Source organism: Phocoena sinus, chromosome 1 (genome assembly GCF_008692025.1).
Source record: "Phocoena sinus isolate mPhoSin1 chromosome 1, mPhoSin1.pri, whole genome shotgun sequence".
Taxonomy (NCBI): domain Eukaryota; kingdom Metazoa; phylum Chordata; class Mammalia; order Artiodactyla; family Phocoenidae; genus Phocoena; species Phocoena sinus.
This window is the reverse complement of record NC_045763.1, coordinates 164,035,631-164,061,500: the sequence shown is the minus strand read 5'-3', so window position 1 is coordinate 164,061,500 and position 25,870 is coordinate 164,035,631. Positions and strand designations below refer to the sequence as shown.

At 39.2% G+C, this 25,870-nt stretch overlaps 1 protein-coding gene across 3 annotated transcripts in view; it reads right to left on the bottom strand.

Annotated features, from left to right (window-relative positions):
• NVL (nuclear VCP like) overlaps positions 1-24,712 on the bottom strand; it is a 103,800-nt gene extending 79,088 nt beyond the window's left edge. For 2 of the 3 annotated variants that reach the window (XM_032635632.1, XM_032635638.1), the window contains exons 1-11: positions 24,564-24,712; positions 20,852-20,925; positions 19,097-19,149; positions 18,911-19,010; positions 14,765-14,822; positions 13,738-14,010; positions 10,968-11,100; positions 10,698-10,774; positions 10,034-10,168; positions 7,934-8,035; positions 4,495-4,612 (exon numbers count right to left, since the gene is read on the bottom strand). In XM_032635632.1, coding sequence (XP_032491523.1) covers positions 4,495-4,612; positions 7,934-8,035; positions 10,034-10,168; positions 10,698-10,774; positions 10,968-11,100; positions 13,738-14,010; positions 14,765-14,822; positions 18,911-19,010; positions 19,097-19,149; positions 20,852-20,925; positions 24,564-24,620 — 1,180 coding nt within the window. In that variant the 5' untranslated portion in view covers positions 24,621-24,712. The remainder of the gene's footprint in view (positions 1-4,494; positions 4,613-7,933; positions 8,036-10,033; positions 10,169-10,697; positions 10,775-10,967; positions 11,101-13,737; positions 14,011-14,764; positions 14,823-18,910; positions 19,011-19,096; positions 19,150-20,851; positions 20,926-24,563) is intronic. The other variant, XM_032635645.1, reaches the window with a different exon arrangement.
• Between the last annotated feature and the right edge of the window lie 1,158 nt (positions 24,713-25,870).

Sequence of the window (25,870 nt, the reverse complement as noted above, 5' to 3'; positions counted from 1 at the left end):
TGCAATAATCAGGTGAGAAATGAGCGAAGGGAGGAACATAGGAGATGAAAACGAAAAGCCCAGTTTAAGGTCCAAGTTGTAGATAGAATCAAAAGCACTAAGCAAATGATTCAATGTGAAGGCGGAAGAGAAGGAAGAGACAAAGACAACTCAGTTTGGATGCTGTTAACTTAAATATGAAATACAGGAGGGAGGTCAGACATGCAGAAAGGGCCACAGGGGAAGCCAGTGGAACTCCGGACACACCGAGTGTGAGGGGACGTAGGACAGTCACCTGCAAGTATCTGACAGGCAGCTGCGAAGATGGGTTGCAAGCCTACCAGAAATTAAGATTAGAGATGTAATTTGACAGTTTTTCAATGCACTGAACAGGAGATAGTTGGGACGTGGGGAGGGCAAGAAGAAAAGAAGATCAAGTGTAAATCCTTATGGGATATCTTTCTTTAAGGGATGGAGAAAAGGAGGCAAGTAAGTAAAGGAAAGCAGTAGGGAGTTGTCAGAGAACAGAAGGACAGAGAGTGTTACTCAAGCCAAGTGTGATAACAACAACAAGGACAAGGCGATCACAGTATCAAATGCTCTCAACCACCACCAGTAACACTCACTGGGTGCTCACCCTGTGCCAGGAACTACTCTAGGTACAATCGCTACCCCCAGATAACAACTGTAAGAAGTGGGTTCAGAGGGGTGAGGGCTAAGAGCAAACCAAAAGATGTGGCCAACGGTGATCATCAACGGGTTTTCTATGCCTGTTTCAGTGGAATGGTAGAGGCAGAGAGACAACTAGGGGTGGGGTTACAGAATAGAACTGAAATAGAAACATATTTAATTGGCAGTGACTACTCTTTGGATAAATTTGAATTGAAAAGAAAAGAGGCATAAGGTATACGTTTGAGCGACACAAAAAGCTCTTTAATACTTTTTGAAAACTGAATAAAAGGAATCAGCTAAAAAAGAGACTCACACTACAAGGGGAGATCCCTGAACAAGCAGAACTACTTTACAGAAAACGAGGTGACACCTTAGAATTGACATAGCACCACGGGCTACAAACTTGCAGTCACAGGAAGATGTTCCTATGCTGAACCCTCCCTGCACTAATGCTGGTATAGAGCCAAAGCCGTTCCACTGCTGATTCAGGGATGCTTTCCGTCTCACAGCTAAAACAATGACCAAGGGTAGGAGTCTGCTTCCTTTTTCTAGTTCACATTGCTCAGACACTACAGTCTTGGTGATATGCTCTGAACATAGCAAGGGTTAATAACAGAATTCAACAAGAACAATCACGGAAATCTGTTATATCTTCAGTAATGAAAATATCCTTCCACAGGAAGTCAATACTTAGTAACACAAGTGCTGTTTCAAAAGCTAGAAAGATAAAAATCAGACCCTAGCTACGATTGGCCACTTACTACAAGATAAATCCCATTCTTTTTCTCACTTTTAGAGGATCTGATCATTTTAAATTGAAGTTACATTAGTCAAAAGTATGAATTTCTGATTATTAAAAAAATGAAGTTTTACTTGTTTTTACACAGAGTAAAAAAAACAAAAACAAAAACTAGTTAATGTGTTTCTGGGATAATAGCTCTCATAAATAAAGCATTTGTGGTAGCTCATTAATTGCATATGTATAAATAAACATCTGGATTCTGGCCTATGCTTTGCTAATGACTCACTGTATGTATCTGGCCCTTAGCTCTCTGTGCATCAGTTTCCTCATAAACAAATGATGATATTTTAAGATCCTTCGCAGCTCTTAATAATTAGAATTATGTCTGAGTTTAAGTTTTTAAAATTAGGTGAAATTAGTTTTTTTTAAGTGGTCTCCTTAATTATCTTGTTCATATTAATTTACCTAAAAGTGTTAACTTCTTACAATTTCAGATTTATAAACTCTGATTTAATAATAAGGTTTTACAAAATTCTCAAACTGTAGGGAAAAAAATGACCACATGGTACAGGCTATTTGGGGAGAGAGAAAGAAACAAGTCCCCGTAAAACCGAGTTCCTCCACTGAGTATATGATTAACATCTCTATGCAAAATTTTATTCCCTTTCTTGTCCCACCCCTGTTCCCCTCAGGATTAAGGAGTATCAAAGAAAAGGGAGAACTGAGACCGAGCAGGACTCTGCAGAGCCCTCCTGCGTACAAGCCCCTCTGTGTCCTCTGCTTCTTGTTTGGCCTTTTCAGAGTTCTAAAAAGTGAACCCAAGCAGCTAACAATTACAACAGAGTCACAGGACTTGTAGTTCCTCCAGAAGGGATATATAGATAACAATCTGATGCATACCTTTCAGTGGTTCTACAGAAACTAAGACCCTCTACCCAGTGGAGGATGGTAACTACATGCTGACCACAAGCACAGAGCCCCCAGACTGGCTGGCGATTAAAATTCCCAAAACATCACCCTGTTACCTTTCCACCAACCAATCAGAAAAATGCTCAGGAGCTGATCAGGTACCCTGAGACCCTCCCCTAATATCACCTTTAAAAAACCTTGCCTGAAAGCATCAGGACTTCGGGTCTTTTAAGCATTAGCTGCCTACTCTCCTTGCTTGGTGCCCTGCAATAAACACTGTACTTTCCTTCACCACAACCCAGTGTCAGTAAATTGGCTTTGCTGGGCATTGGGCAACTGGATCCAAGTTCAGTTCAGTAAAAGGATGACTATGTAAGTTGAATTATTTACTGTTTTTCTTACTTTGGTTTATAAAGGGAAAACTTAAAACACATACAAAGACACACCAAAAATCCCAACTGACAGGGCTTTCAGTAATGTTCTAGTAATAAGTAGTCTGCTTAATTCCTGTACTTGTTCATTTTTCCACATTTTAATATCTCTGAAATCAGAATGCTTATACTATCAATGTGATAAGTGTTATGTCATACTTTGATTGGTGTTTTGTCATTTTCCTTCTCAGAGATACATAAAATAATGGTGTATCTTATAACTGATAACAAATTAGCTTCAATAAAATAATGATAATTCAGAACACAGTCCTGGGACTTCCCTGGTGGTGCAGTGGTTAAGAATCCGCCTGCCAGTGCAGGGGACAAGGGTTCGAGTCCTGGTCCAGGAAGATCCCACATGCCGCGGAGCAAGTAAGCCCGTGCGCCACAACGACTGAGCCTGCGCTCTAGAGCCTGCAAGCCACAACTACTGAGCCCACGTGCCACAACTACCAAAGCCCACTTGCCTAGAACCTGTGCTCCACAACAAGAGAAGCCACCACAATGAGAAGCCCGCGCCCCACAACGAAGAGTAGCCCCCGCTCGCCGCAACTAGAGAAAGCCCGCATGCAGCAATGAAGATCCAATGCAGCCAAAAATAAATAAATGATTAAATTAATTTAAAAAAAAAGAATTGATGCAGATATTTTAAAAAAAGAACACAGTCCTTAAAACATGGCAAGAAAATTTTACATAAAAATAAAACAGCAGAATAAGCAATCTACAACCTAGCATCCCAAGGAATGAAAAATACGTATTACTTCAAATTTTCTTATGTACATAAAACATGCTATTTCACAGTAGGTAAGATTTAGTTCCAAAAGTTCTACTCGTGCTGAGTCCTTTCCTCCAAATTTGTATCCGAAAACCATTAAACAAAATTGAAAAACAAATTACAGATAGGAAGTAATTGCAGTATATTTAACAAAAGATTTGTTTCCATAATATACTAAAATATAATATTCACTCAAATTTTTTTTAAAATTCAATAGAGCAATGGGAAAAGGATGAGAAAAGGGACTTTGGAAATAATATGAATAGCCAAAAAAGTATGGAAAGATGATCTACATCAATGGTAATCAGGGAAATGCAAATTACAACAAAGATACCAATTTTCATCCCTCAGACTGGCAAAAATTAAAACAATTCAAAGTTGTGAAGGATCTGGAGAAAGAGTGATTCTCGTATGGCGCCAGTAAAGATGTAAATGGCAAAGTCTTTTTGGAAGGCAATTTGCCATTTTCTATAAAAATTTTAAATGTACACTCTTTAACCACTGCTTTGTCTTAGAAAAATACATGTGTATCAAAAAGGACCATTTAAGGATATTCCCTACAACTTGTTGTAAAGCAAAAACCAAAACAACTTGAATATCCATCAAAATGGAAATATTTAAGTACAATGTGATAAATTTATCCTAAAGGATACCAAGCAGCAATTAAAAAGAGGTAGATACAAATGCATTAAAGTGGCAACATTTCCAAGAAATATTAAGATACAAAGAGCAGGTTATAGAATAGTGTGTATGGTGCAATCAGAGTATTGTAAAAAGCAAAACAATGTTACTGTATTTATACATGTGTGTAAATGCATTAAAAATAACTGTAAGATATACTCCAAAAATTAACGATGCAATCTTTTATGAAAAAAAAAAGATTTGTTTTTACTCTTTTATGCTACTTGAATGTTTCATATCTTCACATCTTACACTAAAAAAAGAAAATTCATTTTCTTAAAATGAATTCATTATTTCAAACTGACCGTCCATGCAGGTTAGGAGCTGGGCTACAATTCTTCGTTCCATATCTTTTGAAGCAACTTCTCTTTTGGGGGTAATAGCATCAATTTCATCAATAAAAAGGATACATGGTGCATTTGACTAGAAATAAGAATATCACAAAAAGACAATCATAAATGTATTCCCTGTACTGCAGCATGGTTAAGTATATACATTTTTTTTCAATCTTAAAGTTCAAGGATCATTCACCAAAAGAATAACCCTAAAGAAGGCAGTTCACAGTGATTTACTTCTGATTTTTATCTGACTTAGGAGAACTGAAAGGATTAAAAGAGAACAGTGAGAGACTACATATAGGATAACACATTTAGAGTCTTATCAATCCATGTTATAGTCTTCTGATCAATCCATGTTCTGTGATGATAAAACTACTGAAATTCTTTTGTAAATTAGGCACATTTGCTATGTTCTGAAATTTAAAAATAATAAGTTTATAAATTTTAAACTAGAAAAACTAAGTTCACTACAAACGTTTCATGAATGTTCCTACCAACATAAAAACATCCAAGCTTTTCCCTAGAATCTGCTATAAGAGGAATTTAAGAAGCACCAGAGGCTTTGCTTTTATTTTTTTTATTGTGGTACCATCTTAACCATTTTAAGTGTATGGTTTAGTGGCATTAAATACGTTTACGTTGTTTTCATCATCCCCAACTGAAACTACCAGAGGCTTAGTTTGAAGACTACATTGAGTAAGAAAGGAGGATAAAGTTCCAATACATTCAGTGTGGACAACAATCACCTTCAGTCTTTTTTTAAACATAAACTAGATAGAGTTCAGAGACAGTTAAGTTAAGATACAATATAAGCAACAACTACCTGGAATAGTCAAATCACAGAGGCGGAAAGTAGCACAGCAGTTGCCAGGGGCTAGGGGCAGGGGAAAATGAAAAGTTAGTGATTACTGGGTACAGAGTTTCAGCTTGGGAAGATGGAAAGTTCTGGAGATGGACGGGGGTGATGGTCACATAACAATATGAGTGTGCTTAATGCCACCAAACTGTAAAAATGTTTAAAATGGCACGTTTTATGTTAAATATATTTTACCACAATAAAAAACAAACAGATTAAGAATCAGTTAAAATGAGAAATTTAAATAAAAAGATGTAGATTTACAATCTAAAGCACAGCTCATCCTTAGTTATTTAGTTAGGAGCGACACTGATTATGCTAAGAGTCAGACTGTCAGCCTGGCTAAGATATCTAAAAAGTGTGTGAACCACTGCATTTTAAAGGGAAACAAATTTGGCCTGCCACTAGCTGCCTCTCTTTCCAATCCTCTTCATGATAATGTTTGCAAAGGAGAACCTCTGACTGCTCGACACATTACCCAGTTACAAAAGAGTAAAGTTACAGACAGCAAAGGTCTCAGAAAGCAAGGGCAATAGTATTTGTCAATGTTCTGGAAAACTGAATGAGAAAAAAAGGAAAAAAGAATAAATGATGGTCATCAGAATTTAGCCTAAAGCAAGCATGTAGTTTTCAACAAAGAACAATTTGATCTGATTTTACCTTTTTGTTCTCTGATTCACACATACCTTATTGTACTGACTTTCATTAGGAAACAGGGGGTCCAGGAAAGAGGGGAGCTAGACCATACATTTACTGAGCATCTGCTGTTAGGCATAGTACCAGCTCAGTACTGGTTCCAGAGATACACAAACACACAACTAACAACCTAATTTTGCCCTTTTGTCTCTTTTATCCTCATTCATCATTGTGTTTACCATAAACACGAAAGTTATTACTTGTCTTCCAGCTGTATGTCAATTAATCAAATCAAGCTCATTTTGGAAAACAGGTAACACCTGAAAGAATTTAGCTTTGCTCTGCACAGTACCCTTCCCACCCTTCCTCTGTACCTTCCTTGTGCATCCACAGCTTTTCCAATGACAGTCTATGTTTAAGTCACAGGAAACATCCTGACCAGGCTCACCTGTGTGAATAACTGCAGGAAGGAAAACAACACATCCCTTCTGGGGTCTGACCAGAACCAGGACTTTACCTCTTCCCCATTTTAGAATAAAAGAAGCCTTCTTCTTCATTGGCTGGCTTTCCAAATAAAGTCTCTATTCCTTGCTTCAACAACTTGTCTCCCCATTTACTGGCCTACGGCAGCAAACAATACTAGCTTGGACTAGGTAACGAATTTTGCTACATTCTTGCCATTTAAAAAAACATTTTCAAGTACTGATAAAATATACTTTCTCTTCTAATTTCCCATCAGCTTTGCATTTCAGATGCATTGGCCATGTTCACCAGGCCCTATATAATTGGGGTGCAAATGATGACAACATAAATTTAAACTTTTTGCTATTTTTTAGTTTTCAACCAGTGATGACTAGTGACTGCTCAAGTGAGCATGTCATAGCTAACATTTTTGGCTTTTGCTGTGTGCTAAACACTACATTAAAGATTTTATATGAACCCTCTCATTTAATACAATCAACAACCTCATGAGATTTAAGTAGTATTATTAACAGTTTATTAGTAAGGAAACTAAGGGTTAGAGTGGTTAAATCTCTTGCCCAAGATTACACAATTAGTATGTGGTGGCATAAGGAACTGAACCCATGTTTCTGACTTGAAAGTACATTTAACCATAACACTACACTGAAGATAAAACTTTCATGAGATACAAATGTCATCTTCCTCATAAGTTCTTAAGCATCCAAATTTTGATAACATGAATTATAATCAGAATAAAATCCAATCTGTATTTTCTCTGGTAACAGAATTTTCTTTTCACAGCTTCAATTATACAAATAGAGAAGAGTTTATCCTGGCATGTCCATGGGTGCTTTTATAATGTGATAATCCTTAAATGTTAAAAATGTTCACACTGCTTACAGGTTGTTCGGTCAAACCTATGTTAAGGAAAGTAAAAGTGAAAAAAGTATCACAAAGATAATCTCCTTTCAGCATATCGCTATTGGGTATGACAGCCCAGAACTTCTCACCAATTACGTTATTTTCAGATTAAACAGATTATTTTTATCCAACAGTCTATGTTAGTTAATCTACTTTAAACATTTAGCCACCATGAGTAACAAACTACCATGTTTAGAAAAGAATGGCCAGTGGGCTTCCCTGGTGGTGCAGTGGTTGAGAGTCTGCCTGCCGATGCAGGGGACACGGGTTCGTGCCCCGGTCCGGGAAGGTCCCACGTGCCGTGGAGTGGCTGGGCCCGTGAGCCATGGCCGCTGAGCCTGCACGTCCGGAGCCTGTGCTCCGCAACGGGAGAGGCCACAACAGTGAGAGGCCCGCGTACCGCAAAAGAAAAAAAAAAAAAGAAAAGAATGGCCAGTGAACAGGTTAACAAATACCAGCGTTAGAGAAAACAGGATCTTCCACGTAGCCTTATATTTGAACACCTAAAATTAGAGCCATTAGCTGACTCACCACAGCTTGTTCAAATAGCTCTCTCAGCTTCTGTTCCGATTCTCCAGATACTCCAGATACAATCTCTGTAGCAGCTACTTTCAATATTGGAAGGTCAAGTTCCTATGCACAAATATATAAAAGAATGACCAAATTGTCAAATTTTCACTTCCCTACTTTTTCCTCACTCAGTCCCTCTCTCAAAATTACATTTTTTAAATGACCAATTTTCTGAGGAACCTCATCTTGTGTTGGTCCAATGAAAAACATTACCTAAAAATCTAAAATTTAATCCAAACACTTTGACTGGATACCTTTTTTTTTTTGGTGATAGAGAAATGGTTTATTCTTTTTTTTTTTTTACAATGGTGCATTAGTTTCTGCTTTATAACAAAGTGAATCAGTTACACATATACATATGTTCCCATATCTCTTCCCTCTTGCGTCTCCCTCCCTCCCACCCTCCCTATCCCACCCCTCCAGGCGGTCACAAAGCACCGAGATGATCTCCCTGTGCTATGAGGCTGCTTCCCACTGGCTATCTACCTTATGTTTGGTAGTGTATATATGTCCATGCCTCTCTCTCGCTTTGTCACAGCTTACCCTTCCTCCTCCCCATATCCTCAAGTCCATTCTCTAGTAGGTCTGTGTCTTTATTCCTGTCTTACCCCTAGGTTCTTCATGACATTTTTTTTTCTTAAATTCCATATATATGTGTTAGCATACGGTATTTGTCTTTCTCTTTCTGACTTACTTCACGCTGTATGACAGACTCTAGGTCTATCCACCTCATTACAAATAGCTCAATTTCGTTTCTTTTTATGGCTAGGTAATATTCCATTGTATATATGTGCCACATCTTCTTTATGACTGGATACCTTCTACTTGTTTTTACTCTGTAGATACCACTATAAAACTGTTATTATCTCTTCTGAATAAAGGGTCTTGAATCTTAAGAAATATGTCTGCCCCCACTTAGAGCTGAGCCAAAACAACTTCATCTGTTATTTATCTGCTGGAAAGGAAATAGCAGGGGGGTGTGACACAGTGGTCTCCCACATACCCCACCGGCGTTTCTCCCTCCCTGAACCCACAGAAATATCCAGTTACTAGTCAGAGGAGGCAGGTTCTTAAAGTAAAGGAAGAGAAACTACCACTGTCCCACCAATACAAATGGCAGCAACCCTGCCTAAACCCTACTATTCTTCTGGCTATCTTGAAATTTCACTTCCTCAATGATATTCTCTTTGATCCTAACTCTTAACTTGGCTTAAGACAACATACCAACAACATACCACATAGCATTCTGCACTTCTGTCTCCCACTCACTCACTGTAATTGTAATCATGAGCAACATTTATTTGTGTGAAAGACTGTTTAATGTCTGTCTCTCATATTTGATCGAAAAACTCCTTAAAGATAACAACCGAGTTTGTTTTACTTATCACTATATTTCAATGTCCGGCATGCAGCAGTCACACAAAAGATTTATTCAATAAATGAATAAATGAGGCAAATCAATCAAGTTCTCCTATAAAAATAATTTGCTTTCATAGAGCACTATCTGTTAATGATTGGCATAGTATACTATTCTTCAAACTGAAGTTACTTGGACATTTTGCATTTTACCATCCAACACAGTTTCCAAGAAATCTGATGGGACTAAAATTAAGATTGTTTTTTATTTTGCCAAGTGAGTACCTATTATCACCATTTTAGAAAAGATATTTTAACACTAAAAAGGATAAAAACATGACTCTGAATGGAAATTCTGAATATTTAGTTCTATGGACAATTCAATCTTCAGTTTTCTTATTTTACTGCTCTTGAGAACCACTGGCTTAAAGAGAAAGAGAAGTGACTAAAATGTAAACTATGTGGTTAAAAAAAGAGTTGTTTACAGCTGTATTATTTTGCTTCCCACCCAACCCCTGCCATATAAATAATTGGATACGTCAAAACAGCATCTCACACATAGCTGCATGAAAAGAGGTAAAAAAATGAAGAAAGGATCAGTCCTCCTGAGAATATGCCAAGTGTGGTTCAAGGTGACCAAAGAGAAAAAATAAAAATGAGTAACAACAAAAATTACAAAAGCAAACAAGTGTCAGCAAACCTCACCCCAGCAATTGCATGGGCAAGCAACGTCTTCCCACAGCCAGGTGGTCCATGAAGAAGAACTCCGCGTGGGGGTATGACGCCCAGGTGGTGGTACACCTCTGGGTGACGCATGTGTATGAGCATCTTGCAGACCTCCTGTTAGGGAATAAATAGGAACGATGATCTTCACAGCCCCAAAGAGAAAGGATCAATGTGGAATGAAACGACCTATTCTTTGGAGCAGCAAAGTACAGTAGACAGAACAGACGTTAGGCTTACACCTGAGACTGAATCCCAGCTCTAGTACCTGTCCTGTGACTTTAGCAATACCCTCTCTGAGCTTCCATTTCCTAAGCTGTAATAATATCTACCTTGCAAATACAATGAATAGTAACTAGATTGTAACTGAAACAAACACCAAAAAATAGTAACTTTTACAACTGTTAAAGTAATACTCCTTATAAAGCATGTATCTTATGTACACTATAATTAAAATGGTGAAAAAAGTTGAAGACATGTTTCTTTTATCCCTCACTACCCTGAAGAGTACAGCCACGCTTGCCCTTCTCACCTTCCTGGCTTCCTTTTCTATACTCAGTTCCTATTAGATAAAAAGAGAAAGGCTTTGTTTGAATAACTGATTGGCCATATCCATCTAAGGTAGAAATTCTGAATTTGAACTAACTTTTAATGTCGTATCATTGCCTCCAACATCTTCAAACTTCACCTTGGAGATCTGTAATTCTAGCCCTCTGGCTTTAGCTGGTAAACAAAAAAGGAGGTGAAAAGATTAGTGATTCAGTAGCAAATCAGAACTATACTGAATAATCTTTAAGTAAACAATTCTAGTAGATGTCTCTGCACACAGAAGGTCCCCCATGCAAAATAGCTTGGAATCATGATGCCTCTCTCAGAGCAAACACAGCTGCCGCCACCCACAAGACTGGCGTCTCACCTTTCTTTTGCAGGACAGCCTCTATTTCTCCATCTACTTCCTGAAGATCTTCTTTCTTCCTTTTGCCTCTTTTGCTGTTTAGCCTGCCTTTTCTTTTTTTATTACTCTCCAGAAGAGAAGAATCTTTTGAATTCTGGGGGTGGGGTGGCGGGGAGAAGGAAATTTAAATGTGCCATGCTTGGAATTATAATGCCAATATATTTTTTTAAAAGATGGGCATTATTAAAAAAATCATTCCTGCCCTAGCACTTTCACCTGTTAGCTATTCCCAACCTATTTGCTTAAGGCTGATCTCTGCTGGGGACGTCCTTTTCCATAGCCTTAATTCTCATTTTATATCCTAACATTTGAAAACCTCCTTTCCTGATTCTTCTAATTAGAATTGATCTCTTCTTCACACTCAGAACACTAAATTTGCAACTGTAGTACAGCCTACCACAGTCGGCCTTGTATTTGAGTAACTCACCTGTCTATGTCTCCGTCACAGAATTGTGTGCTTCTGGAGTTGGAGTTAAGACACTAACGTTCATCTTTTATTTCTCACTGAGCCTTTTATACAGTTGGTGTTCATTTGATGTCTCATCAATCACTAAATTAAATATGATGACAGAGCTGCTCTGACAGCCATAAAACAGTATAATTCAATCTAAGGGTCAAGTTTTTCCCTTGACCTTGCCAACGATAATAATGTTCTTTAGGCACAAATGACTAAAGTAAATGGATTTGGAAAAGGCCCACTAATAATTCAAAAGGGTACGGGAGAGGTTTTGCCAAATCAAAGGGCTTGGTGCTTGAAAACCACTTAAAGCAGCATCATCCAACAGAAATATAATACCATCCACATATGTAATTTTAAATATTCTAGTAGCTACATTTTAAAAAGGAAAAAAGAAACAAGGGAAAATAATTTTGGGGGGAAATTAATAATCTATTTTATTTAACCAAATATATTCAAAACATTATTATTTCAACATATAGTCAGTATAAAAATTGAGATGTTTTACATTGTTTTTGTAAAACATTGTAGTAAGTCGTCAAAGTCCAATGGATACTTCATGCTTACTGCACATCTCAAGTCATACACTAAATTTTCATGGGAAATACTTTGTATTTAGATTTTATATAATTTACAGCTGAAAAAGTAGAAGTTATTCTAAGTATACTTAGAAGTTTTCTAATAACTGAACTATTAGTTTTTAAATTTAAATTAAAAACTCAGTTCCTCATTTGCACTAACCGCATTTCAAAGGCTCAACAGCCACATGTAGCTAATATCTCCCACACTGGACAGCAAGCCCCAGAGCACAGACAGCCACTCTACCGGGGGACAGATTACCTTAAACCCCCTCTTTGCCATGCATTAAAAGAATAAGGTAGGAATGATGTCCAGGGGACTTCCCTGGTGGTCCAGTGGGTAAGACTCCACGCTCCCAGTGCAGGGAGCCCGGGTTCAATACCTGGTCGGGGAACTAGATCCCGCACACATGCCACAACTAAGAGTCTGCATGCCGCAACTAAGAAGTCCACATGCCACAACTAAAGATCCCACATACTGTAACTAACACCTGGTGCAGCCAAAATAAATAAATTAATTAAAAAAAAAAGAATTATGTCCAATTATGCTAGCTTTGTGATAATCCATCAAGCTTTACTTTTCTTTATATATGGTATATTTCAATTTAAAAAGATTTTAAAAAAGTGTCTACTTATTTTGTCCATTTTCATAGTGTATCCATTTATGTCATTAATCCCTCAAGGGACTAATAAGTAATTTTTTCAGTACTTTAAAAAAAAGAAATAAAGCAGGGTTAGGAAACAGAGTATCCAATGATGTGCTAGTTTACATGTCAGGGAAGGCCTTTCTGCAAAGATTACATGTGAAAAGAGATGTGAAGAAATGATGGAGTGAGCCACAGGAATCTCAGGAAAGATGTTCTAAACAGAAGTACAAGTATGAATGCCCCAAGTGAGAAAAGGTTTGGTATATTCTTTCTTTTTTTAAAAATAAATAAATAAATTTATCTATTTATTTATGGCGGCGTTGGGTCTCTGTCGCCGTGCGCGGGCTTTCTCTAGCTGTGGCAAGCGGGGGCTACTCTTTGTTGTGGGCTTCTCTTGCTGCAGAGCACAGGCTCTAGGCACACGGGCTTCAGTAGTTGTGGCTTGTGGGCTCTAGAGCACAAGCTCAATAGTTGTGGCACACGGGCTTAGCTGCTCCGTGGCATGTGGGATCTTCCCGGAGCAGGGCTCGAACCTGTGTCCCCTGCATTGGCAGGCGGATTCTTAACCACTGCGCCACCAGGGAAGTCCCCTGGTTGGTATATTCTACAAACAGCCCAGTTGTGGCTGAAGCAACGCTGGGAGGTGGGGGAGGAGGGCAGCAGGGCAGCCAAATCATACAGGGCTTTCCTGGCAACTGCAAGATCTCTGACCGTAGAATGAATGAAGCCACTGGAGAGTTTTTAATAAAAGAATGACAATGATCGGACTTAACTTGTAAAAAAGTTATCTCTGTGTGAAGAATAAACTAGGGGAACAAGAATGGAAGCAGACTCCAGTTGGAAGGTTATTTCAGTAGTTAAAGAAAGAAAGAGTAGAGGCTTGGACTAGGATGAAAATGATGATGGTAGTGGGAAGTGATCAAATTCTACATGTATCTCAAAGTTCCTAAGTCTTTTACAAAACACAAGAATCTGTCTGATATTACGTTCAATGAAAAGGGTGTAATGTGCTCCAACTACGTGGGGCTAAAATTCCACTAGAAAAATACCTCTATCTCAGAGATCGGCTTCTTATCATTACTTTTCTCATCTGATAGGTCTGAGAAAAAACTGTCTTTCTTCCCACCCGGGATTTTGTCAATAAACCATCCTCCTTCAGAACCTCTGGCAGGGGACCTCAAAGGAATGGAGCCTGTTTTGGAAGTTATCCGTGGTGTTGAAATCGTGGTTTCTCTTCGCTCCATGTCAGGAGTACTTGAAACAGAATCAGGATTTCCTTTCCGATATAAGGAGAGCAGGGAACTGTTCATCTGATTTGCTGACTGTAGAAACATGATTTTAGCATAAATTACTCAGTAGGTACTCATGAAAGTTTGATTACCTATATTAAGAAGCTTTCTACTTTTTCCTCTCAACACCTCTTCTCAAAACAACTAGTCAGAAAATACAGGTGTTTACAATAGGATAATTCACAAACATTTACTATTCAAAAAGATGTACCCCCTCCACTCCAAGTTAATGTACAAATTCATAATTAGCAGTTAAATAAAACCAAATAAGAATGGTTGTTTTTAAAAAATATAATAGAATGAAATATAATGAAAATGAGTTGGATCAACTATCAATTCAAAACTGGATCAAATATAACAGTATCATCATGACTTAGTTAATAAATTCAAAAGCTTAATTATCAATGGAAAAAAAGAAAATTATAAATAATTTCACATATTATTCCCATACTTCCCTTTAATCCAAGCCTATTTATTGGCAATGCCAGCTCTTTGGCAGAAAAGGTATTCTTTCCTCCATTTTTACTATTAATTGTCCGTCCTTTTCTTGTCTGCCCATATTTCTGGCCATTCTCTTCCCTTCTGTCCACTATATAATAGGCTATACACACAAATACTGGAAGGATGGCCAATCCAAGGGTTCATCAAGGCTGTACACAGAAATATTCAATTATTTACTGATGAAGATGTTCAAAGTCTCTTATTCTATTCCTTATTGATCTTTTCTAAGAAGGATTCATAATGATTTTTTAAAAATCAAAGTTGGTCCATTAAATATCTGACTTACCTGTGGATCTGGGTAATCTTCCATATTTGAATCATCATCAGAATAGCTTTCATTATACCTCAGTAAAAAGAAGAAAAGAAACATTGTAAAGGCTTTTCTCCCACATCCCAAAAAAATTACTTCCCAAAACAAGAAAATATACTGAGGCAAAATACTATGGTAGTGAGAGTCCAGGCTTTGGAATTAGAGAAATCTGGATTCAAAATCCAGCTTTACTAGCTTCCAGCTTCTAGAAGTTACTAGCTTCTACTTAACCTCTCTGAGCCTCAGCTTCCTTATCTATAAAATGGAGATAATAAATAATGTCTATCTCACTGGCTTAACAGAGGATCAAATGAAAGCTTGCAAAGTCCTTAGCACATAGTAAACGCTTAATAAATTGTGGTTATCTTTATTCTAGCAAAGTGACATACAAATTCCCATCAGATCCAAGGGTCTCGTTTAGGAATGTGAGATGCCAGTAGAAGAAATACTCCAGCAAGCCATGATAAAGCAGTTTGAGTAACAAATTCAACAGGACCAAGCCATGTAACCAAATGCAACTTCTCCAAGTCCATTCATGAGAAATGAAGGTACAAAGTTTTTTTCATATAATACGGCCAAAAACAACTATAAATCCTAGTAACTACAAACTGAAGTTGCAATCTCAGTTCATTATAACTGACAGCTGATATCTAATAGCTTCAAGTAACTACAGGACTCTGTTACCATTTAATATAGTTTCTTTAGAAAATAAACAAGAAATGGACCTTTCCTAAGTAAAAAGATTTATGTAAATTCTATGCCCACCTTTATAATTAAGACATGAATTCTTCTGTTATTCATTAAATTCAATTAGTATAATCTGGGGCATTTCTAATCAAGTTAAAAAAGGTGGATTATTCAAATACTTGGAAAAAAATGTTTTGCTCTACAATTCATGCCCTACAAATAAAATTAATTATAAGTTAACAAAATTAATTATAAAGAGTTAAATGAAATACCATAAAGACACAAGAAAAATGTATAGATAATTATTCTATACACTCTTGTGACAGAGGTCTTTCTAAGTACATCAGCATAAACAAACCGTAAAGAAATAGGTAGAAAGACTTGACTGGGTAAAGATACAAAACTCCTCTAATTAAAAGATGCCATAAACAAAAATAAAAGGCAAATGGCAAACTGTGACAAGCATTTGTAATACACATAAAAAGAGGTGCTATTTTATACAAAGAGCTCTAACAACTAATAAGGAAAATTCAAATAGCTCTCAGATGAGAGATAAAACCCATAACAAGAAATTCACAAAGGAAACATGAAAAAACTTAACCTCATTAGTTTTCAAAAAATTACAAATAAAAATAATACAATCAATTTTTTTGCCCATAAAACTGGCAAAAATCGGGACTTCCCTGGTGGCACAGTGGATAAGACTTCACACTCCCAATGCAGGGGGCTCAGGTTTGATCCCTGGTCTGGGAAGATCCCACATGCCATGGAGCAACTAAGCCCCTGCGCCACAACTACTGAGCCCGCGTGCCACAACTACTGAAGCCCATGCCTAGAGCCCATGCTCCACAATAAGAGAAGCCACCGCAAAGAGAAGCACGCGCACCACAACGAAGAGTAGGCCCTGCCTGCCGCAACTAGAGAAAGCCCACGCACAGCAATGAAGACCCAATGCAGCCAAAAAATAATAAATTTTTTTAAAAAAATTTAAATATATAAAAAGACTACTATATTAGAACCAAGTAGGGTGTATCCCAAGAAGGCAAGACTGGCTTAATACTCAAAAATCAATGTAATTCACCAAATTAATAAGGGGAGAAAGCCAATAATAAGATCTTTCAATACCTGCATAAAAAGCATGAGACAAATGTTATACCCATTCATGATAAAAACTCTGAGCAAATTAGGAATATTAGGAAATTTTCTCAATCTGATAAAGGGTACCTATTTAAAAAACCTACAGCTAACATTATACTTACAGACTATCTAAAGTTAAAAACTGACCATACCAAATGTTGGTAATATGTGGAACTAGTGGAACTCTCACATACTGCTGATATAAAGGTAAAATGGCACAAACACTTTGGAAACAGTCTGGTAGTTTCTTATAAAGTTAAATATGGGGCTTCCCTGGTGGCGCAGTGGTTGGGAGTTCGCCTGCCGATGCAGGGGACGTGGGTTCGTGCCCAGGTCCGGGAGGATCCCACATGCCGCGGAGCGGCTGGGCCCGTGAGCCGTGGCCGCTGGGCCTGAGCGTCCGGAGCCTGTGCTCTGTAGCGGGAGGGGCCACGGCAGTGAGAGGCCCGTATACCGCAAAAAAAAAAAAAAAAAAAAAAAAAAAAGAGTAGCTCCTGCTTGCCACAACTAGAGAAAGCCCACAAGCAACAACAGAGACCCAACACAGCCAAAAATAAATAAATTTAAAGTTAAATATGCAGTTACCAGGTGACTCAGCTATTCCACTCTCAGGTATTTACGAAGGGAAATGAAAACACTTTCCACACAAATTCCTGGACATAAGTTATCACAGTAGCTTTGTCTGTAATAACCAAAAAGTAGAAACAACCCAACTGTCCAACAGCAGGTAGATGGGTAAAAAAATAGTGGCATATACATACATACAGAGCAATAAAAATCAATGAAATATTGATACACACAACATTGATAAACCTCAAAATCATTATCCTGAAAGAATCCAAATTTTTAAAGTACATACTCTATGATTCCATTTATATAAAATTCTAGAAAATGTAAACATATAGTGGCAGAAAGCAAATCAACGGCTGTCTCGGAACAGGGATGCAAGGAGAAATAAATTGCAAGTGGGCAAAAAAAAACCTGTGAGGTTGGATATGTTCAGCAACTTGCTTATGGTGATGGTTTAATGAGTATATACACATGTCAAAACCCAACAAATTGTACATTTTAAAAATGTACAGCTTAGGACTTCCCTGGTGGCCTAGTGGTTAAGAATCTGCCTGCCAATGCAGGGGACACAGGTTCGAGGCCTGGTCTGGGAAGATCCCACATGCCTTGGAGCAACTAAGCCCGTGTACCACAACTACTGAGCCTGCGCTCTAGAGCCCACGAGCCACAACTACTGAAGCCCACATGCCTACAGCCCGTGCTCCACAAGAGAAGCCACCACAATGAGAAGCCCGCGCACCACAACAAAGAGTAGCCCTGCTCGCCGCAACTAGAGAAAGCCCGCACACAGCAACCAAGACCCAGAGCAGCGAAAAATAAATAAATTAATTTAAAAAAAAAGAGTAAAGGAACTTAAAAAAAAAAGTACAGCTTACTGTATGTCAATTTTACTGCAACATAGTCATAAAAAACTCAACAATATCACTTATTTATTTATTTATTTTCGCAGTACGCGGGCCTCTCACCATCATGGCCTCTCCCGTTGCGGAGCACAGGCTCCGGACGCACAGGCCCAGCGGCCATGGCTCACGGGCCCAGCCGCGCGGCGGCACGTGGGATCCTCCCGGACCGGGGCACGAACCCATGTCCTCTGCATCAGCAGGCGGACCCCCAACCACTGCACCACCAGGGAAGCCCCAACGATATTACTTCTTAAACACAAAATTAATTGGCACCTTTTAATGTACGTGGCATTGTATTAGGGCAGAGAAAAAGAGAGCTAATGAGACAGTTCTGTTAGTAACGCAAACACGTAAACAAATACTCTCAATATAATATGATAGACATGCTACACTAAATATCTATAACTAGGAGTTAAGGAAATGCTGAGAAAGGAGTCCAAAAAGGCATGAAAAAGCAATAACATAGGTTTTTGAAAGCTGACTCCTGCAGAAACTAACACACCATTGTAAAGCAATTATACTCTGATAAAGATGTTATAACCCCCCCACCCCAAAAAAGAAAGCTAACTCTTGAAGGCTGAATGAAAGTTCAAAAAGGGGTAATGAACACTCCAGCTACAGAAAACCACCCACACAAAGGCACAAAGAAAGAAGCTGACCTCTCTGGGGAACAGTGAGCATTCAGTGGTCTGAGGTAAAAGTCTGGACAGGTAGGTATTATGCTGGGCCTCACTGGCAATGAAGAGCCACTGAAGTTTTACAAGTAGGAATGTAACGTGATCAGGTTCATGTTTTAGGAAAAATGTCTCCATTCTATAATCCTTACTCATTATCCTCTTCACCGTGTCTTGCTCTTTTAGCCAGATGTTCATCTTCTAATTCTGGTAGATCCTTAAGTTCCTTCTCACTACTAATTATGCTAAATACTGAAACAAAAAGAAAAATGTCATGAGCTAAAACAATTCTTTCTATGACTTTATTAATAATGCACCTCTAACACTAAAAGACTCACCTTTTTCTACCTGAATCCTAAAAGCATTTCTTTTTCTTCGACCATAGTCTATACTGAAAAACATAACCAGAAGTTTAGTACAGTGGTCTCCACCAATATTTTCCCATTAAGCTCAATCTAAATTGAGAACATAAATTTGCATGAATATATAATTATGTCACTGTATTCACACTGACCATAACCCTATTTTCAAACAACTTCTGAGTTTATATTTTTACAACTGTAATTTTTCTAGATTAGAAATAGGGTTATAGCAGCAGCAACATTGCCAGCTTGTACTGAAGAAGACAGAGAAGGGATGAAATGAAGGAAGGCCATTGGACTTCTTGGATTCCACAGGGCAGGCCAAAAGAGGAATGCAGCTGCGAACACATTTATCCTTCAAAAAAGGAAAGAATGACTACAAAGGAGGCTCCGAAGGTGTCAGGGTTGCCACTGATACCACGCGCCCAGAGGACACAGGTCCAGGGAGAGGCACAGTCTCCCACTCGGTTCCAAATGGCAGGGCAGTCATCCCAGTGAGCCCACAGGACAGAGCACTGAGTCAAAGAGGATTATTCTTAAAGTTTAGTGGAATTTCCCCTGCTAGGTTTCGGACTTCCTTGAGACCATGACTCCTTTCTTCTTCCCAATTTCCCCGCTCTGGAATGAGAATGTCTATCGTATGCCTGTCCCATCATCATATTTTGGGAACAGATAACTTGTTGCCTGACTTCACAAGTTCACAGCTGGAGAGGAATTTCGCCTCAGGAGGAATCATACTTCCGGTCACACTCATATCTGAGTTAGATGATATTCAGATGAGACTGTGGATTTAGGGTTAAGACTTCCAGGGCTGCTGGGATGGAGGGAGTATATTTGCAAACAATAAAGACATGAATGTGGGGGGCAAGAGGGCAGAGTGTTATGGGCTGAACTGTGTCCCTCCAAAATCCGTATGTTTTAAGTCCTAACCCCCAGCACCTCAGGATGTGACTGCATTCGGAGACATGGCCTTTTAAGAGGTAAATAAGGTAAAATGAAGTCATATGGGTGGGCCCTAATCCAACATGACTGGTGTCTTTATAAGAATAAGAGATTAGGATACAGACACACACAGAGGAAAGACCATGTGAAGACACAGGGAGAAGACAGCCATCTGTAAGCCAGGGAGAGAGCTCGAAAGAAACCAACCCTGACAATGCCTAGATCATGGACTTGGAGCCTCCACAACATTAGGGAATAAAATTTCTGTTGTTCAAGCCACCTACTCTGTGATACTTTCTTATAGCAGCCTTAGCAAACTAATATACAGACTAAGGAAGTCAAGAAAATAGAAATAGTGAGATACACAAAGCAGAGACAATTAGAGAGGCAACAGAGCAGAAGAAGTGGGATTAGAGGCACAAAAGGAGGATTTAATCTTCAGTGGAAAGACTACTCAAAGACTACTACACATTTTTAGATAGTCAGGAGACTGAGGGAGATCATGCCTAACGGTTTTAATTTTTTAATGAAGCAGGAAAAGCAGTATACTCCTGACCAGAGAGTCGTGTGCCAAAACATAAGCAGCAGCCATTCTCCTTAGCAACAAGGATGGCTCCTTACATATCACAAGTGCTTGATAAATGTTTGTATAGATAAACTGAATTCTAAACGTATGGACTGGTGAACTACTGCCAGCGGCTATTAATATCGGTTGGAAATTTAGGCAGGATGTAAACTTTAAAAATGGTAGGAAAGAAAAGCAAGAATCTGGAGACTACATTTCTTTACCTGTACATTCTTTGTAAATCGGATGCTAAGACTCCAGTGTCCACATATTTGCCACATCGGTTACTGGTGAGGTACTAAAACAGAAAACATGATAAATACAAGACAATAGTTCAAACTCAGTGACTTTAATCGACAAGTAAGCGACTGAGCTACTAAAACATGTCATATGTTAATGTAAACTCTCCATTAATAAAGTATACTGGAAATATAAATAAAAATCACCAAATAATTATCAAATATGAATCAAAGAATTTAATTAACATTATTAATCACTATGACAACACAACAATAATAACTAGGATAGCTATAAGGCAGTAAGTAGGTGAGGGCTTCTTATACCCTAGGTTCCCAAATATATCAGAACAAAGCACTCAACTTGTGAGAGCACCGAGGGATAATTTAAATTTGAGGGAACAGTAATATTCAGTATCTGTCCAATAGTGCAGGAACTACAGTTGCCCCTTGAACAGCACGGGTTTGAACTGCACCAGTCCACTTACAGCAGATTTTTTAAAATAAATACGTATTACAGTACTGGGTGACCCAGGGCTGGTTGAATATGTCAACGCAGAACCACACATGGAGGGCCAACTGTACACTTATACACAGATTTTCAACTGAGTAGGGGTGGGGTTGGGGGGAGGTGGTCAGCACCACACCCCCGGATTGTTCCAGGGTCCACTGTACCAGCCTGAGACAATTCACAGCTGCAATATTTTTTTTTTTTTTCACAGCTGCAATATTAAATCACCTTTTGATGATGTCATATCTTTGCAAAACTGGCTTTTTAAGCATTTGCTGTAATAAAAATCAAAGTGGCCGTGCTCCGCAACAAGAGAAGCCACCGCAATGAGAAGCCCACGCACCGCAACGAAGAGTGGCCCCTGCTCGCCGCAACTAGAGAAAGCCCACGTGCAACAACGAACACCCGATGCGGCCAAAAGTAAATTAATTAATTAATTTTAAAAAAGAAAAGAAAAAATCAAGGTGGAACACGAAATGAGAGGAGCGGTGTCAATCTGATCCGAAGGTATGAGAAGTTGTGCTGTGCCCAATGGACTCACAAATCCCACTAGTAAATAACTGTGGTTATTTTAAGAATGAAATACAAATGCATTAACTTTCCTTGCACTTTTTGTATTATTTGTTCAAAAAGCTAATAAGTTATTTGGACTAAATAGTTATTAAGTTGCTTGAACCTAACTACTTAATAAACAAACCCATTAGGTATTACTTTGGGCCTAGGAGTACCGTGAAAAAAATTACTAAGAAACTAAGGGCCTGGTAAACCTGTTCTAGGGGCCTTTTACACATTATCTCTTTTAGTACTCACAATGCTATGAGGTAGATGTCAATCTCCCCCCGTTTTATAGGAGGCTTTAAAAGGTTAGTTACTTGCTCACCAGCACGTAAGTTACACGGCCAGATTTCAAACCTGGAATGTCTAACCATCAACTCTCAAGTTTCACTACTTGCTAGTTATCCAGTCTAGGTTCCCCATTTCATACAGCAATTTCTTCTCAAGGATCCCTAACACATAAGAACAGTCTCTGCATAAATGCCTCCAATGACAAGAGACTAGGTATCCACAGCTGGACCGTTCTTGTTAATCTTCCCCTTCTCTGAACTTCTATAACATGCTGTCATTTACCACAGTTAATCTTGAATTATACATATACATGTATATCTCATACCCACTGCAAACTAAAACGCAACAGAACTAAAACCACTTTAATCTGCTAAGTCTTAGAGTAATTTGTTATACAGCAATAGATAACTAATATGCTAGTTAAAAGGAGGCAAGTGTACTACTTGTGGGAAGATGTCTAAAACATACTGCTAAGTGAAACAAGCAGGCAGCAGAATAGATGCAGATGAGCCCATGTGTGTGATTACCAAAAATTAATACATCTATAAGTGCATATATGCATACAAAATTTTAAGAAAGATACAACAGAAACTCTCCCTGATTACCTGTGGAGAAATGCAGTGGAGATGAAAGGAATTCTTTCTTTTCATTTTATACCCTCCCTCTTATGGTTTTATTTTAAACCATAAGAACCTACCACTTTTATAATGAACCAAAGTAAAAGCAAGAGAGGAAAACTGCTAATGTCAAATGCTGAAGAGCAGTCAAGTGTGGCAAGGACTGAGAAGAGGCCACTGGATTTAGCCATTAGGAGTCACTGCTCAGAGACCTGAATAAAGTGAAGGAGCAAGTTGTGCAAACATCCAGCGGAAGAGTAACTGAGACGGAGTGAACTACAACAGCGAAAGTCCTGTGCTTGGCATGTTTGAGAGGGTCCGTGTATGTAAGACAATGTAATCAAGGGAGAGATCAAAAGGGACAAAAAGGTAGATGGAGCCAAAGTACATAGGGCTATTTCGGATGGATTTTACTCCAAACGTCTGAAAGTCCACCACAGGGTTTTGAGCAGGGCCCCGGCAAACTCCAATTTTCCCTCTAAAAGGATCTTCCTGGCTGCTCTGTGGGGAACAGACTTTAAGTAAAACCAGAATCAGAGAGATCAATTAGGAAGCTACTCCAATACTCTAATAGGGAGTGTGGTATGAACTAGCATGTTGGAGGAGATGGTAAAAAGTGGTTAGGTTTGAAATATATTTTGAAGGTAAAGCCAAATAGGTTGCTGATTAATTGGTTACAGGAAGCAAAAGTCAGAATGAGTCTTAAGGTTTTTGGCCTTAACAAATGGATGTTATTTACTGAGATAAAGAACACTAAGAAAGGACAGGTTTGGAGGAGAATATCAAAAGTTTAGTTTGGATACGTTAAGTTGAAATATCTATCAGACACTCAAGAGGAGATGGTGAGTAGGCAGCTAGATGTATCAATCTGGAATTCAAGATAAAATCTGCATTGGATTATAATATAAATTTAGAAGTCATGAATGTGTAAATAGTATTTAAAGGTACTAGACTGCATGAGATCACCTAGAAGTGTGGATGGATAAGAGAGAAGTACGAGGATAACGAAAGAGAAGGTAAGAGCACAGGTGCTCAAAGGCACTTCCTACAGATGGTAGGAAGAGACAGATCCAAAAAGGAGACTGTACAGTGGCCGGAAAAGTAAAAGAGACAGAAGGAGAGTATATAGCTCTTAAAGTATCTGTCTCTCTTTCTAACTAAGATTGCGTGCTGACTATACCATTCCGAGACATTTACCACACAATGCATTCCACTGGTGATTATGAAAATGAAAAAAAAACCGTAGGTAAAGTGCCCATTATAAAGTCAGATCCAGAGTACCTGTTTTTACTGTGTCCCAACCTGACCCCAAATTTCCTGAGAATGGAAATTAACGTATTCTTCATGGCTCCCAAAGCGCTTCGCCCACACGGGCTTTCGAAGAATGTTTCCGTCCCTACTTCACAAGACAGGAAGATTTAAACTCAAAGGCCATCTGCACTCTCCTTGCTGATCTGCACTGAGGTCAAGCAGATCCGGGCTGGGCCCCACCAAGCCGCAGCCTCCCACGGTCTCGGGCTGCTCCGTGAAACCCCGACCCACAGTGAGAAGGGAAGGCCTCGAACCGCTCGCAAAGAAGCGGAGTTGTCAACAGCCCCACGCCCGCACCCAGACTAGAGCAGGCGGCTAATCGGGTTCGAGCTGGGAGCCCCCCGAGAAGGGGCCTGCGGTGACCCTGGGCACCGAACGCGGACCACTGTGAGGCCTGGCCGTTCGGGATACACACCTGGATGACGCGCTGCTTCAGCTTATTATCCACAAACCTCGCGGGCCTGGGCTTCATCGCTTCTGCTTCCGTCGCCGCAGCCTGGGCTTCACGTGAACCGAGGGCCTCCCCGAGGCTGCCCGCGGCGAACGCCGGGCCGGCTTCCCCCAGAAATGCTCCCCAAGCCGGCCTAGCCCGTGCCGTTCCCCTCAGGAGTTTTGTATGGCGAGTGAGGAAAAAAAACTACCGAAAACACACGGAGAAGACTTGAAAGCAGTAGGGAGTTTCTAGGAGTCTTATCTTACAGGCTTGTCCGAGAGGCCCTGGAAGACAAGGACCCGTTTGAACACGCTCAACTTTATTGTTCCCAACTGTGAGGCGAAGCGCATAGGCGGCTGCGGGGAGGTTAGTGCGGGCGCCTGGCTCCACGCATCTGTTTGTAGCCGGTTTTGGTTGTCAGATTCTAGGCGTTCCAGGCGCACCGTTTGCGAATGTAAAGTTAATCTTGACTTAGAATCTTAACAAAACAAAAACTAGATACTTGGGACGATTAGATCAGGATAAAAACACCGCCACCTTGCTGCTTCCTCTCCCACCCTGTGACGCGCATTACTGAGACCCGACAAAGGGGCTTGGTGTCAAAAGAGAAGGAAAGATTAGCTTACCCAGATAACCAAACCATCTGTTACATTTGGGAATCACTTGCTATTATGGTATTTTTGACAGATAATTCATTGAGCACATCCAGTGGCAGACTCCATCTTGGCTTAGAAACTGCCCAGAATTTTATTAAACGTATGTGTATGCCCGCAATAAGTTCATCTTGCAGCGAAGGAGACACTAAATAAAGGAACCATTATCAAAAAATTTACTGGCTTTAGTTTCTGTTTGTTTGCTTGTTTTAATCGTGTTTTCAGTATCTTTATTTGAGGTCTTACTTGGCTTATGACAATATAAAGTGTGGCCTAAGTAGTGATGGAATTAAGAGAAGATGGTGAGATGTTGACAGTGTGGATAAAGCATGTTGCCTGCCATTTTAGTAAACAAAGGATATTGTGGCCGTAAAGCCATCAGCCACTCTTGCTGCCCCCAGTGGTGCACCCTGAGAGGAATTCAGGATGGAGAAAAACAGGATACTGACCCTAGATAGTTAAGGTGCATATCAAAGGCATAATTTCAATAAGGCCAGACTCTTGCATCTTCCCGTACATAAAAAAGCACTAAAATCATTGACTTGAGATGTCTGTTTTTTGTGATTAGCGGTAATCTTTTGATGTTCAACTAGAGGTTTTTGTTTTTGTTTTCAGCAAAACTTCCTATGCATCCTG